Source organism: Cucumis melo, chromosome 7 (genome assembly GCF_025177605.1).
Source record: "Cucumis melo cultivar AY chromosome 7, USDA_Cmelo_AY_1.0, whole genome shotgun sequence".
In the NCBI taxonomy this organism is placed as follows: Eukaryota; Viridiplantae; Streptophyta; class Magnoliopsida; order Cucurbitales; family Cucurbitaceae; genus Cucumis; species Cucumis melo.
This window is the reverse complement of record NC_066863.1, coordinates 27,871,870-27,886,290: the sequence shown is the minus strand read 5'-3', so window position 1 is coordinate 27,886,290 and position 14,421 is coordinate 27,871,870. Positions and strand designations below refer to the sequence as shown.

The 14,421-nt window shown below is 34.7% G+C and overlaps 1 protein-coding gene across 4 annotated transcripts; it reads right to left on the bottom strand.

The window, feature by feature from the left end:
* Positions 1-373: 373 nt before the first annotated feature.
* LOC103494613 (uncharacterized) lies at positions 374-13,403 on the bottom strand. Of its 4 annotated transcripts, none has more exons than XR_007822276.1 (8): positions 12,728-13,349; positions 10,516-10,615; positions 9,535-9,600; positions 8,023-8,137; positions 5,978-6,060; positions 5,432-5,493; positions 2,783-5,156; positions 374-822 (listed from the first exon to the last, which is right to left on the bottom strand). XR_007822276.1 is itself a non-coding variant. In XM_051087375.1 (8 exons), the coding sequence occupies exons 2-8, from the start codon at positions 12,925-12,927 to the stop codon at positions 711-713; spliced, it is 738 nt and encodes a 245-aa protein (XP_050943332.1). In that variant the 5' UTR covers positions 12,928-12,990; positions 13,267-13,403; the 3' UTR covers positions 374-710. The 4 variants fall into 4 exon arrangements, 3 of the variants coding, with proteins under 3 accessions (XP_050943332.1, XP_050943331.1, XP_050943330.1); XM_051087375.1 differs by lacking the exon at positions 2,783-5,156 and having other exon boundaries at positions 12,728-12,990; positions 13,267-13,403; XM_051087374.1 differs by lacking the exon at positions 2,783-5,156 and having other exon boundaries at positions 12,728-13,033; positions 13,267-13,383.
* Positions 13,404-14,421: the final 1,018 nt, after the last annotated feature.

The window sequence follows — 14,421 nt, the reverse complement described above, 5'->3', positions numbered from 1 at the left end:
CGTGGAGTGAACATTTTTGTTTCATGGACAAAATCCCCTTTTGGTCTTTAAGATTTGATGTTTATATATATTTGATTCTCGAAATTTAAAAAGGAATTTTTTTTTTCCGAAGATCAAAGAAATGGTTCTAATTGATTCATGAGGTTATTTTTACCACTAATCGACTAAACGATAGAATCATGTGATTGTTAAATCAAGCTAGTTAATTTGGAAAGGCGTAAATTATTGGTGACAACACCATAAACAATGTCATGGTGATGAGGTACGAAGAAAGGTCAAGCAGTTGCCAGGAAAATCGCAACACCTTCACACGGTGATCATGTATGAAGCAACTTCGATTCGAAGACAACAGCGGGAGAGGGAAAACATGGAATACAAATAATCAACCATTGTTTATTACTTTTCATTTCCCAGACCATTAGAAAGAAAACAATTCCTAATTATTACACAGCATCTAAGTTACAATCTAACCTCTTGAAGCTAATGTATAAATCCATATATGCTAAAGAAACAAAAAATAATAATAATAATTAAAGGGGAACAAGCTTTGTGAACCGAAAGACTAAACAATTTGATGATAAGCAGAAAATTCTGAATTGAGAAGGTAAGGTTCAGTTGAGAAAATATACTTTCCTTTCCTTTCCTGGCATGTGGAAGTGAATTGAAAGGGAGTCTGTGTTTTTGCTGAACCAGTTTTTGTTGAAGATTTTTCATGATTGCAAGGAATGAGAAGTCGGCGGAAGGATCGTGTTCGCTAACTCTTCGTTCACCTTCACCGGAAGAGGTGGCATCTGCTTCATTACTTCCGGCATTTCATTTAAGCTACAAGCACGAAGATTGAAGATAAGTTAGAGCAATTTTGTTTGGAAAATTCTGCTTCAATGAAAACTCTCATCAATTCACAATAAGGATAAATCATAGAAATATGCAGTGGATGTCCTACCATTAGAAACCAGATAACACGCAAGACATGAGTGAATGAAAATTCAGTTTTTAATGCTAAATATCCTGACAGCTAATAGGGGGAAGAATTCCGGCAACTAGGTCGATTTTACCAAGAGCTAGTGCAGTTAGTAACTTCTGAATTTGAGCAACCTACACCTCAAAACTAATTTATGAAACCAAAAACAAACTATTAACTTATAAAAGATTTTGGAAGAAACTCCTAATTTCTTTCCTGGCTTCAAAATCAGAAGTTAGGAAGGTAAAATTAATTGTTCTTGCTATTAACTTGGAGCCTTATCGGACAAACAATATTTTAAGAAAGAATGGGAAAATTTCGTCCCCATTGAACAATCCTGATCTCAACCAACGTATGATCAACACTTCTATTCCTTTCAATATATATACGCACTATTTATTTATTATTTATAATTATATTTATATAATGAATGATTTCTGACACTCATCTTGAGCCCTCAAGCTTAACTGAACCAGAAAACTTTGAAAGTCAAACTTCAAGAAGTGTAGACTTCTAAATTTCCAAAAGAATCTCCACTCAATTTTGTACAAAGAAAATATTTTTCTAGCGCAAGACTACATTGGGCTTGCCAGTATTCTTTGTAAATTTTGCAGATACTATTGTCTATGTGTAGAGCAAATGCTTTCTTTCATTCTTTTCCCCTTTTATTTACTCTGACAGTTTCTCTTTCCAAATGGGTCTTGGTCTTGGCCTTCTAGCTCTAAAGAGTTGGTTGAACTTTCACGGCAGGAACATTCTATAGTGGCAGAGGTTGAATGAGATGATCGAGTGACTTGGCTTCTATGTTGTTATAGAGTCTTCTGGTCATCCTTGAGTCAGACTTCTGGGGCATCTTTTGATACCTTGATCTAGTCTCCTTGGGTTTGGTGGTCATATTCTCAAATACTCCTTCAAGGCCTAACTTGTTGTGCGAGATAGACTGCAGCTGCATGATTGTTTTCATCAAAAGTTTTTAACGTCACTAGTGATTGTCCTTGTAGCAGTGAAGTTGAGTCTTGAAACAATTTATTCTTTGGTTGCTCCTTTAGCTAAGTAATTTGGGGTGGATGTGCTCCTTTGGGGTGGTTGCTCCCACGAGTTCTCATAGTGGTGCATGAAGCTTGATTGAATTAGTCATTTTAGTGCAGGAAATTGCCCACAGCGAGAAGTTTGGAAGTCACCTGACGTGTTGATATACATCATCTTCGGCAGGAGCATAACCTTCATGTCCCATAGTGCTACTTTGTTTCCCCCAGGGTAATTTGTCGGGCTATTCAATCAGATTGGTTCTACTGTTGTTCTACATGGCTTGATGTCTCCACCGAGGGACTCATTCAGGCTCTTTCTCCTTGGGATCTATTTTTTAGGTTATTTCTTTTAAGTGTTTTGAGTGAGTTTGATTGGCTTTATTTTTTTCTTGTCGTTTAAGTTGTGTGGTAGTTGTTTGTTTGTGTCTTGACCTCATCCATTTCTCTATTTCGCAATTCAATACCTTCTAAAAAAGAAGGAAAAAAATTGGGAAAAAAGCAAGTATTCAATACCTGCACTCTTTGGATTACTGCGGCGGTATGCATGCTATTCAAGATAAAGACGTAGATGGTTCTTTTTTTAAACGGAAACAAGCCTCTTTATTAATGATAATAAATGAGACTTAAGCTCAAATACAAGAGCAAAAGAACTAGGGATGAATACAGTCTAAAGTGAAAACTTAAGCGACAAGAAGTAAGGCAACCTAAAAAACAAAATCAAACAGAAAAGTATCAAGCAAAACAAAGCATTTCCGAGACGAAACGTTCGTAGAAAGCTAAATACAAAGCAAACCTTGAAAACCCTCAAGAGGAGCCCATTCGAATATAAAAACTTGCACGCCCAAATCTTCAAGACGAGAGAAGAAAGAGTAGCAGCCGGCTGCCTCAAAATTGTCTTGTCAATGCCATCCCAGAGTAACTCGAATAAATCTTCCAAATCAAACAGAGACCGGTTCCAAAAGAACTCCCCAGAAAATACTCCCCTTTGAAGACGTAGATTGTTCTCTTACATGATGTGCATTGCAACGTAGTATCAGAGCATGGCTGAAATCTCTTAGCTGAATTTCTTTTTTCTGTTTTCTTCAAACGGTTTTCCTTCTGTTGAAGTTTGAAATCTTTTCTCAACAGTTGAAAATCACCTTCGTTGAAGCCTTGTATAGCCAGTGTTTTCTGGCATTACCAAATTGAATCTTCGTCAATAACTGATAATAAGCCTGATCAGCTGGGTCTGACGCACTTCTAGACATCACCGGTGCTCAATATTTGAACATAATAGGTTTGATTATTGTGTTGCTACGTTGCTTCATGGGAATTGTCTGTGATGCATCAAGTGTCACTGAAATTCTCTGGTAATGAGCATAACCATTGGTGCTTTATTAAAATTTCTTCCAGTGTCATGATTTGCTTCATTGGAATTTCTTTTGAGACTTGCCTTCTTTGTAAGGGGGAACGAGTGAAATAACAAGTAAACTTAATATTATCTCAACAATCTAAATGGGTGTGTAATGGTTGGTTATATGCCCTATACAAACTTCGTGGCATCTCATAGCCCAGACATAGCATCGGAGGAAATCACTCCCCTATCAAGATCCATCCAACTCCATAATTTTAGACTGAGGTAGGAGGAAGAACTTTTGCCGCAAAACCTTCTAATCTTAGATCTTACCTAATGGGAAATCCTATGCTTGAGCACTCTGTAAATGCTCGGGAAGCTTGTATCCTCTACTTTCTATTGAAATATATCAGAAATAGTGAGTGCCTACAGAAACCTTGCATTTTTTAGGCAACTTCTACATTCAAATGGATTTGGAGTAAAACATTAAGGATGGATTGGGCAAGGGACACCCTATCTCCTTTAGAAAGAACGCATTTCCAAACATTCAACTTGGTCCTCAATTTATGATAAGTGGCTCTTAGAATAATCATCCACTACGGTTTCCAACTGACGAGAAGCTTAGAAAATTATGGGAGATTGTTAGCCAGAGAGGAAATCTGCAGCCCAATATCAGCCTCCTCACCATACTCACATTGATCCCAAGCAGGGTGTGTTCAGCTAGACTTGGGGAAAGTTCTGCTCCAGAAAAAGATAACATTAAGATGTACCTGTGTGTACTATGAGTTTTCTACTGCCACCCCACTTTGATCATCAAAGCTGAAAAAAGGCCGATAACTAATCTCTCTAGTCTTCATGGAAGAGAAACTAAGGAACAAATCTTCAAGCTTAATTAATAATCTTAGACAAAGGGCTTCTCAAGATCTTAAGTTTGCAAAAACTAGAAAGCCACATGTTCTCATCCCATGAACCAAATCAAATCCATCTATCCTTTTTGTATTAAGAGCCATAAGTTTACAATCAAGCACCAAAACCATTTGGCTAGAAGGCCCTTATTTCATTCCACTGACCTGTGGAAGTGAAGACCTCTTAAGCATCGGGAGAGGAACAATATTTTAGTTCAAGGCTGAAGTCTCCTATTTTATTGGCTTCTTCACATATATAAATACGCTTGGGCAAGCAAGCAGTGTCATTAAAAACTAATAGGAAATAATGCGAGTGAGTGCTGCCTTGGAACAACAATTCCTACATTTGGCTGTTTCTTTGTTATCGTCTGTGAGATAGGTTTCCATGAGGAAAGAACATAGGATTATCTCCCAAGTCTACCTAAATAAGATGCTGGAAGCAAATCGACTTTTCAACAGCACAGCATGGCTATCTTGAAAGTAAAAGTTCACCAAGTTAAAGTTAAGCCAGGAAAATTAAAAGTGAAGTTTCCTACTAGATGTACATTAACAGCATGGATTATTTGTGCAATGTGTCCACGTATTTGTATGACATTGAGCGTTCTTTTATCCAATTGTCTTTCGACAGCATTAAGAATATATATATATATATATATATATATATATATATATATATATATATTAAATGTTTTCAATTTTACTAAAGGTACATTAACAAGTAAGAATATTTGAAAAGCTAAGGAGACCCTTACAAATAAGGGGGGAAAGTACGCAGAAAACAAGTCTAAGCTAATATCATTTTAAACATCCATTGGTTATGACCAAAAGGATACTCCAACTTCACTAGAAGAAACCCTTTTCTATGTCCGTGAGCATACGAACCAGCTTGCACACACTTCGACTTAGTCCACGAGACAACTCACCTAACACTACAATATTTGAGTGTCATGAAAACTTCTAAGATATTAAATCCTAAGTACGCTTGGACTCATGCCCTCTAAGCCTTTATTAAACTCATATTCTTTATTTACCACTAGGTCAACCCACGATGGTCTACTCAAACAAATATTATATATCATAAATGAACTTTCCTAGTAAATGGACGCTAACAAAGTAAGAATATTTGAGAAAACTGAGGAAAGCACAGCTTTTACAATAAGGAGGATAAATGAAGAAAAAGGCAGATTAAGCTAATGTTACTTACTCGTTCATTATTTTGAGGATGTTGTCCCGCGTTTGGCAGAAGAGACTGATATTATCTTGTATCTACATAAAACAAAATGTTATAGTTCAAAAATTATGTTGTCCACTCTTATAAAAAAAAATTGGGTTGTCCGGCAAGAAATCATAAAAAAACAGTACACATCAATTTCAATCCTTAAATAATGAAATATTTCATGTTTTAGTTTTAGAACGAATGTGTTTGAAAGGGACCGGCAAGAGTTTCATTCCTAACAGCTAAGCAAATCTTTTGAGGTGTTGAGAAATACAAAAGAGTTTCACAGAAATTACACGATGGGAATAAATGTTAAAAAAAAGTCTCCAGAGTGATTCATAACCAACGGAAAGTGCAAATCTTGCTGTCAAGTACAGAAATTAATACATCAGAGAAGGCTGTAAGAAAAATTGTTCAGTATCATCAACAAATAGATACAAATCTACAATTAACACTACGTGAGGTATGGTGGGACTAAATTTTTGCTTTAACTTAAAAATGCTAAAACAATATCCAGACAACCAAGTACTTTACCTGAAAAGATGCAAGATTAGAAGAAATTTGATTCATTGCATGTGCATTCTGTTCAAGAAGCTCTCCAGTTGTACCACCAATAGCTGAAAGCATCACAAAGACCAAATGCGAATGTTATGCACAAAAGACAGTATTTTTTAAAAGAAAAGATACATATACACACAATTATTGAGAAAAAATGAAATAATACACAGCATACAAAAAAAACCCACAAAAGGAAGCACGCCAGCCTCAACTAGAAAAGGGGCTCTTGCTAAACAAAATGGTGCCCACAGAATTATTGCAAAAGATCTTCAAAATGGAAGCAAAAGATCTTCAAAATGGAAGCGCATAAAGAAACATGAAATGGTGCCTATAGAATAGTAGAAGATTTTTTAAATTGAAGCGCACGCGCACACACTAATAACAACTTACATTAAAGAAAATGAAAGAATGCAAGAATCTTAGAAAAGACAAAATGGTGCCTAGAGAATAATTGCAAATGATCTTCCAAATTGAAGAAATAAAATTACATGAAATTAATGAAAGACCAAAAATTACTAGGATCCCTCTCCAACTCTCTTGGTGCTTTTGTAGTTTTGAAGCGCTTTAATATGTATTTCTACCGTTAAGTTTTTACTTTTCATCTTTGCTTCTATCTTACGTAGGTAGATTATATTGTTATTTTGGGTGTTTACTTTGGTCTTTTCATGACCTTAGTATTGTTCCTGTTTTTTGGAGATGATGAGAGTACTATGAGGGTGTCAACCTAGTTGAGATGTCCGGGTGCACTTACTGATCCTCTCTCTCTCTCCAATTTCTAGGCTTCTCTATTATTCTCATTATATATCTCTCTTGTACTTTGAGTTTATTATTAATAATATAGAAGCTTATCTCCTTTTCAAAAAAAAAAACACTTTCTTGTTCCACTCATCCTAGAGATCCCACAAAGCACACACCTTGAAAGGGCAAATAGAGGAGGAACTTCCAAATCATACCACTAGTGTCCTCTCCCAAGCATGTAAAGACTGTAAGAAATGATTTTGCAGCCATGTCGCAAACTTGTATCTCCAAAGAAATGTGACAAAATCTTCCTATGCCTTCGAACAGAGAATACAATAAAACGGGCCAGCTGTGAGGGCATCTTCCTTACAAGTGGATCCATAGTGTTGGCTCTTCCATGTAGAACTTGTTAGGCAAAGAATTTCATTTTCTCGGAATCTTAATCCTCCAACAAAGCAGACCATCAAAATAAATGAAGCCATCAGAGTTTCCCCAAGCCCTAAAGCAAACTTCGTCCAGCCATAACTCTTCCTTCCCAGCCTTTCACGCTCCTCCAGCGCTCTAAACCAATCTGCTAATGAGAAGAAAAACTCACTTAATCTAAGAAAGGGAGGCACATCTAAAACTCTAACCCAGCCCCCAGTACCCTTCTTCCTTCTACCCACCAATTGGAAACTCCAAGGCAGCACTTGATAATCTTCTTGATCAAGCTCTGAACCTCTGTTTTTAAGCCTTTCTTCCATAAATGCACACTGTAAGATTTGCACAAAAGGCCTAAAAACAAACTGAAAATTGACTTTCTATTCTATCAAATTCATAAAGAAATCCCAATTCAACCTGCTTCTGAGTACTTCCACACTAACCATCATTTCTCAATCAAAACCAAACTTGCAATCCCAGTCCGAAACCATCTAATGATAAGTTTCTTGTTCAATTTGCCAAGGGTTTCATATCATACTAATGATAATACAGGGCCTTCAAAAGACAATCAAACATTATGATAAGCATTTATACCTTCGAATAACCTATTGACATGGGTACAAATTATAGACAAAAAGAAGCATCTAGGATGGTTTAAACTGGAGACAAGCATGGCAATTGAATACACTCTACAATTTATTACCTGCATATCCGTTATTTTCTTTTTATGAACATTACCTAATGTATATTAATAGCAAATCATTAAATTTACTCCCCCATTCTTCACATCAAGAGAATGAAGAATGAGAGCTGTAACAGACCAAAACACGTAGAGGTGTGAACAAAGAATGTAGAAACAAAACCTTTATATGAGACACCGTCATCATTGTCCATAGGAATCATAGGCATTCCATAAGGAGGCACATTAGGCCTTGCTGCAACCTGTGCTGACTTCATTGAAGAGTCAGATACTCTTTCCTGAAATAAAGAAAAATATCATTCCCCAGCCCTATGAGCATGCCAAAAATTATGTCAAGACTTCCCATGGAAGAAATGGCCAACTTATAAATTCATTTGCATTTTATAATAATTTTACTAGTTCTGGTGAGTGTTAATAAAAACATTCAGTTGGTGGCAGTCATTGAATTATATCACGTTAAAAATAAGTATCCTGGCCCTTTGAGGCACAGATTCATAAAAACCCAGAAATGGAAGTATAAAACACAAACACAACAAGAATGGATTGAAATACAAGATGTTATGTGTGTGCATCCTTAAAGCAAACTTTTCAATGGCATGTGAAAAGAAAGAAAAGTTTAAGGAAGCAAACTCCGGAATGGGGGTTAAAAAGAAAAGCAACCAAACCAAAAAGACGGGTTTCCAAAAGTACAGGAAAGGAAATAAAGCAATGAAGAACAAAGGTCCCAAGGAGGAACTGACAAAAAACGCAGAAGAAATAGACATACATCGCTTGCAATTTGAACAAAAATACAACCTATAACATAACAAGAGAAGACATACAACCCTTATAAGACGACATAAAGAACATAAAATATAATGACTATTGCCACATTCTAATTGAGTAACTGGTTTTATTCTTGATACTAGCATGTATAACAAAATTCGAACAAAAAGAAGACATACAGCATTCACAAGAAGCAAAGGCAATTACATCTTTCTTAAGATGATGTTTTTTCCAGACGCAAGATCAACTTTTCAGTGAGAAAATATCAAAAAGTACAAGGGGCTTATAATACAATAATACGGTGTTTGTAGGTCTGTTTAGGAATTATACCAATTTATGCTCTACTTCAAATTTTGTTCGGAAAATACAGTGTGAGATTTAAAATTATTTCAATTAAACTCCAAATTGTTGAAAGTGAATCAATTTAAACCCTTTATCAATATTACCTTTGAAAAACACCATTTCGTCAATTCCTACACGTGTGGACTTCAAATGTTAGGTTAACAAAATGGACAATCAAAATTGATGCATGGATGGGACGACTTCCCAAAAAAGAGCATCTTGAGAGCCCATATTGATTTGCTTATGAAATTTAAAGCTTTAATTGGAAAATTGCAAGTCTGACCCAATGCTTGTTTCTTTTTCTATTTTTTCTTTTTACTTAACTTTCATAACCAATAGGAAGATATAAGTCTCACCCAATGTTTGTGCATACAAAACAATAATAGACAAGAAGAAAAACCATTCAACTAACGTTTCCAAAATGGTTAGTTGTTTTCAAAATGAACGTCTACAGTTGATGCGTATGCCGCAAGTAACAAATAAACAATTGAACAATAAAAAGAAAACTAAGAAGTGAACCAACGAAAAACAGGGAGACCATAAAATGCACCAATAATTTACACAATACCTTTTTATCTTTGTTCTTTCTTGTTAAATTGTGTTCTTCCTTCCTTCTCTTGCTATTTTCCTTTTTCTGACCCCCAAAAAAAAGTGAACCAAACAGGAACATTAAGTGCATAAATAAAATTAAAACCTGAAAGTGCTGATATAAAAGTATAAAAAATGTGCATAAACAATGATAGAGTGCCTTTATGCCATATCCAAATACAGACTAGTAAACCACATAAAAAAAGTGATACAAAAAAATGTTTTAATGGGTAAGCATTTGCTAACCGCTAGTATCAGGAAGAAAAATTATTCTTTTCCTTTGGGTTATAGAAACAGAACAATCATGATTACTAAATAGTTATTTCTTTTCTATCCATAATTTTAAGGAGGGGGATAATATTGTGGATGCATTAACATTCAGACCATTTAAAGACATGCATTAGAATACATATATATATATATACATATGTATATATGTAGGTATGTATAAATGCACTTAAATCTACTTTGTTTTTGTTTTAAAAAGGAAACGAGCCTCTTCATTAATATAATGAAATGAAAACAAGAACTTCATGGAGCATCAATCACAAAATTGTGCCACTCTTATTTGGATATTTCTTTACGAAGGGGGTGTTTGGAGATTGGAATGTAATCAGGATCATTGGAATCAAAGGAGTGTTGGAAAGTGCAAGTAATCGAAGATGAAACGGAAACGTGACCGTATAGCACAAAAACAGTAAGAAATAGAGTCAATATTAAAAATTGTCGGAATGGAATGAGTTTTGTATTACAAATCGTACCAAAGCATTCAATTCGAACATGTGTTTTTGATTACATTAGCATTACAACAGAAACACATCCCATGGCTAACCAGACACCCCTTAATAGTATTTCTGTCCAATTACCATGTTGATGGTATGCACGATTGCAACTCAAGTAGCAGGAATCTTATAAAAAAATTATAAGCTAATAGAAGCAAGAACTGAGGAACATAACTCACATTCATCCATCTGCAACGCAAAGCAACATCTCGTACAGTCTTATTTGGTAGTTGCATTGCAATCTTGGCATACCGAATAACACTAGACTCTGCGGCATATCTGCGTCATATAAACCAAACCAACATCATTCACTAAAAAATTGGACCACCAAAAATACGATAAGAAGATTGGGATAAAAGGAGAATAGGAAAGTAATGATAATAAAACACTGCACAGAAGGCAGTAGTTCAACTGTTCAAGTATGACCTATCTTAAAAAAAAGAACAGTTCAAGTATGACCTGTTGTCCCCTTTAAGAAACATTAGAAAATGAAGAAAGGAAGATGGAAAAATAAAAGAAAAGAAGCTTCCAAGATAGATTTTTAGCCAAGAGGCAGCTTCATCTTCAAAGTCTGGTGTCTGAAACATTTTCCTAGCAGTTAGAACTTAGAAGTTCATTAAATTATTAGAAACTTTAACGATCCTTCATTTTTCCTTTTTCTTTTTTTCTAATAAGAAAACGGAATAAATGTTAATCACAAAAAAGAACAGCCTAGAGAGGCAGGAAACCCCTCTCCCAAAATAACTAAAGCACCAAGGTCTCCCAATTGCGGAGGATTGATCAAAGCCGTAATTCGCAAGGTTACAAAAGTCGATAAAATAAGGTGGACTTATCTTCAAGCACATTCTCCAGACACACATCAACAGAATCCTTTTGGACAGCAGCTTTGAGAAGGGCTTCTAACAAATGAAAAACATCTTAGGGATCCTCAAAGTCATATGAGGATTCATAGGAAGCATGGCCTCATAATTCCAAGAGCCAAGAACACAAAATATTCAAGAACTTTTTCTTTCTTTTTTTTGAAAAGGATATGTGTCTCTTTATTAATAAAGATATAATGAGACAAAAGCTCATAGTACAAGAGAGATATACAAAATGCAAGTAGAACTCATTTTACAAGTTAAATGGTAGACCATTTAAGTTAGAATCTTCTTGTTCTTGTTTTGGCCACACTCGATCTACAAAGGCAAGATCTTTCTCTTTATATTTGTGTGAGTCTGAGGCAACTTGCACAAACCATGCCTATTGTCACAAGACAACCACCTAACCATACTACATTTCAGGATACTAAATTCTAAGTAGAGGGTCATCATGCCTTGAACTCATTCCATCTAACTCCTTTATTATATTGGCTCTTTTCTTAATGGAATGGATAGAAAATAGGAAACAATACAAGGGCATGCAGAGAAAAATAAGCCCACAAAAAGGGGGCCTCCCTCTATGAAAAGAGACTCCAACTATGTAAAATAACGTCTATAAAATAGTAATAGAATTGACCACTAGGTCAACTCTTGGTGGTTTAAGGTGCAAGAATAATTGTCTGGACTAATTTCCCACATAGTTTACCTAACATTTCCTTGCCAACCCTAGATCTAGATATAGACAGAGTTCTCAAGCAGGAAGTCACTTCCAGCAAGAGGCTCGGGTAAATTCCTTATGCAAGCAGTTCATACACATTTGCAGGAGAAGAGAAAAATGGGGATTTCTTCCTAGTATCTTGTCTTATATGTTTATATTTTTCAACGAGGGAGGGAGACAATAAAAGGAACGTCACTTTTTGAATTATCAGAAATAAATTCAACAAAGAAAACATTGATAAAAAAGCCACAGACATGACTATTATCAGATGCCGATGTGGTGAGATTCAGATAACAAGCAAATAATGGAAAGGAACGGCGAGATGCTATTAGTTCTGACCTGAGACTTCAAAGGGTCAAATTCCACTTACACTCATAAATCGTTTGCTACGAATAATCTCGTATATTTTCATAACTGGATAAAAATCAGTTCGGTCCATAAACATAGCCGATATGCTTAGGGAATGTTTAAAAGAGGAATTTTAAGAGACGGAAAAAAAAAGGTGCAAAAATTGTTCCTCAAGTACAAACCCCCAAATGCCTTGGGAACTTACTAGACACATTCAGGGCCTTGTAAAACACAACTCCGAGGAACCAATCTCGTATTCTAACCATTTAAAAATCAAAATTTCTGGAAAATAAAGGAAAAAGAGCTTGAACAAAAAGTATCAAAATCAATTTCCTCCACGGAAAAAGAAAAAAAAAATTCAACCAAATCGGTTAATTCAAGCAGCTTCCGGGATCCTAAGCAACTTCCATAAACGCAAGAAGCTAAAAACCATACATCAAAAACAAGAAGGGGAAAAAAACTCACTTCTTAAGCCCTTCTTCCAGTGTGACCTGCTCATCAGATGTCCAATCCGTAGAGATACCTGGGTTATGCTTCATAGCAAGAGCCGAACTCGAATTATCCGCTGCAGGCACAGGTGTCGAATTACCGTTGCTGGGGTTCCCTCCATCGAAGGAAGACGACGGTTGGCCAGCTTCTTGATGGTTCCCAGATGGGTTAGCCATCAAAACTCACAACAATTCAAACGTTTTCCAATCCCAAATCCAAATCCAATCACCACCCACCTCCTAAAACCACATAATTGACCGTTGGCTCCCGCCAATTCAGATTCTTTCAACAAAAATCAATGAACCCATAAGAAAAACGACTCAAACAAAACCTCAAAATGAAAATTGAAGATAGATGGGTCAATCAATGAAGAAACAGAAAAAAAAATAAAAAAATAACAAAAAAGGAGGGAAAATGAGAGTGGAAGATTTGTACGGATTAAGACTGAAGGGAGCTCGGGTAAAGAAGAAAATAAACTAAAGAAAGTTGCAGAAAAATAGAGAGAGAAATGAGACCGATGTCTGTGTATACAGCAATTGGAGAGAGGGTTTGGAGGTTTGACGTCGGAAAGTGTCAACATATTCGTAAGCAAAGCAACATTACATTTCTTCCTTTTTTTTTTCCTTTTTTTTTCTTTTTAAGTTCCTTTTTCTTTCTTCTTTCTTTCTTTTTCTGTCTTTTTCTTCCTCCTTTTTCATTCTTTTATAATTCATCAAAAATAAAATGTTATATATTACCATTAGACTTCACACTTATATTTTTAAAATATCACAATCTGTCCTTAATAGACCAAGACACATATAGTAGTCTCCCTATAATCTATCATACATGAATTATAACATTTTTGTTATATTTATAAATATTTTCAATAATTTTATCATTAAAAGTAATTTTTCTTTACTTTATATATATCGTTAATTTAGTGTTGTAATGCACGATATCCACTCCTATGAGTCATAACCGTATAAGTTTAGCATTCAACCCTATCTAGTTTTAGTTATCAAATTGCTTATAAACAATGTCATTTTGTAGATTTGTTTTATTAAAGTTTGTTAAAGTATTAAGGTTTGTTGTATGGAGTGTAAATAATTTATTTTTTTATTTTTTAAAAAACTTTAATTTTAATTATGAATTAATTTAAGATTTATGGAGAAAAAAATATATAAACTATGATCAACGTATATATGAAAAAAAAAATTGAACCAATATATTTTTAAAAAATTTAACAAATTTTAGACAATTGGCCAAAAGTGTCCTAAATATAAATAAAATTAGAACCAAATTTAAAAAAGGAAAATTAAAAGAATAAATCTTTTTTTTTTTTCCTTTATTTTTCTTTTTCTTTTTTTCTTTAATTGTTTGACATTTTATGGAGGCTTTTAAATAGTAGGGAGAGATACTTACAATTTTTGCAGTATGGAACTTTGTCTCCAACGAAAAAGGATTCTCTCCTCCCTTTCTGAAATGTCTATTCTACCCCTAATCGCTACCTAATTTTATCTGTAAAAAAAAATATTTATAAATATAGTAAATATTATATTTAATTAATGAAACACCGATAAAAATCTAAAATTACATTATATATATATCGATGTTTAAATTTCAGACTAAACTGTAATCGTAAGTCATATGATTTATATCCTTAAAATTATAAACCTAATCTTTAAATT

Coding starts and splice junctions, on each gene's coding strand:
- LOC103494613 (XM_051087375.1), bottom strand. CDS start 12,927: ATGGCTAACCCATCTGGGAACCATCAAGAAGCTGGCCAACCGTCGTCT. Junction 9,601..10,515: donor TGCGTTGCAGATGGATGAAT/GTGAGTTATGTT, acceptor TTTGGGGGTCAG/AAAAAGGAAAATAGCAAGAG. Junction 8,138..9,534: donor GAAAGAACAAAGATAAAAAG/GTATTGTGTAAA, acceptor TCTTTATTTCAG/GAAAGAGTATCTGACTCTTC.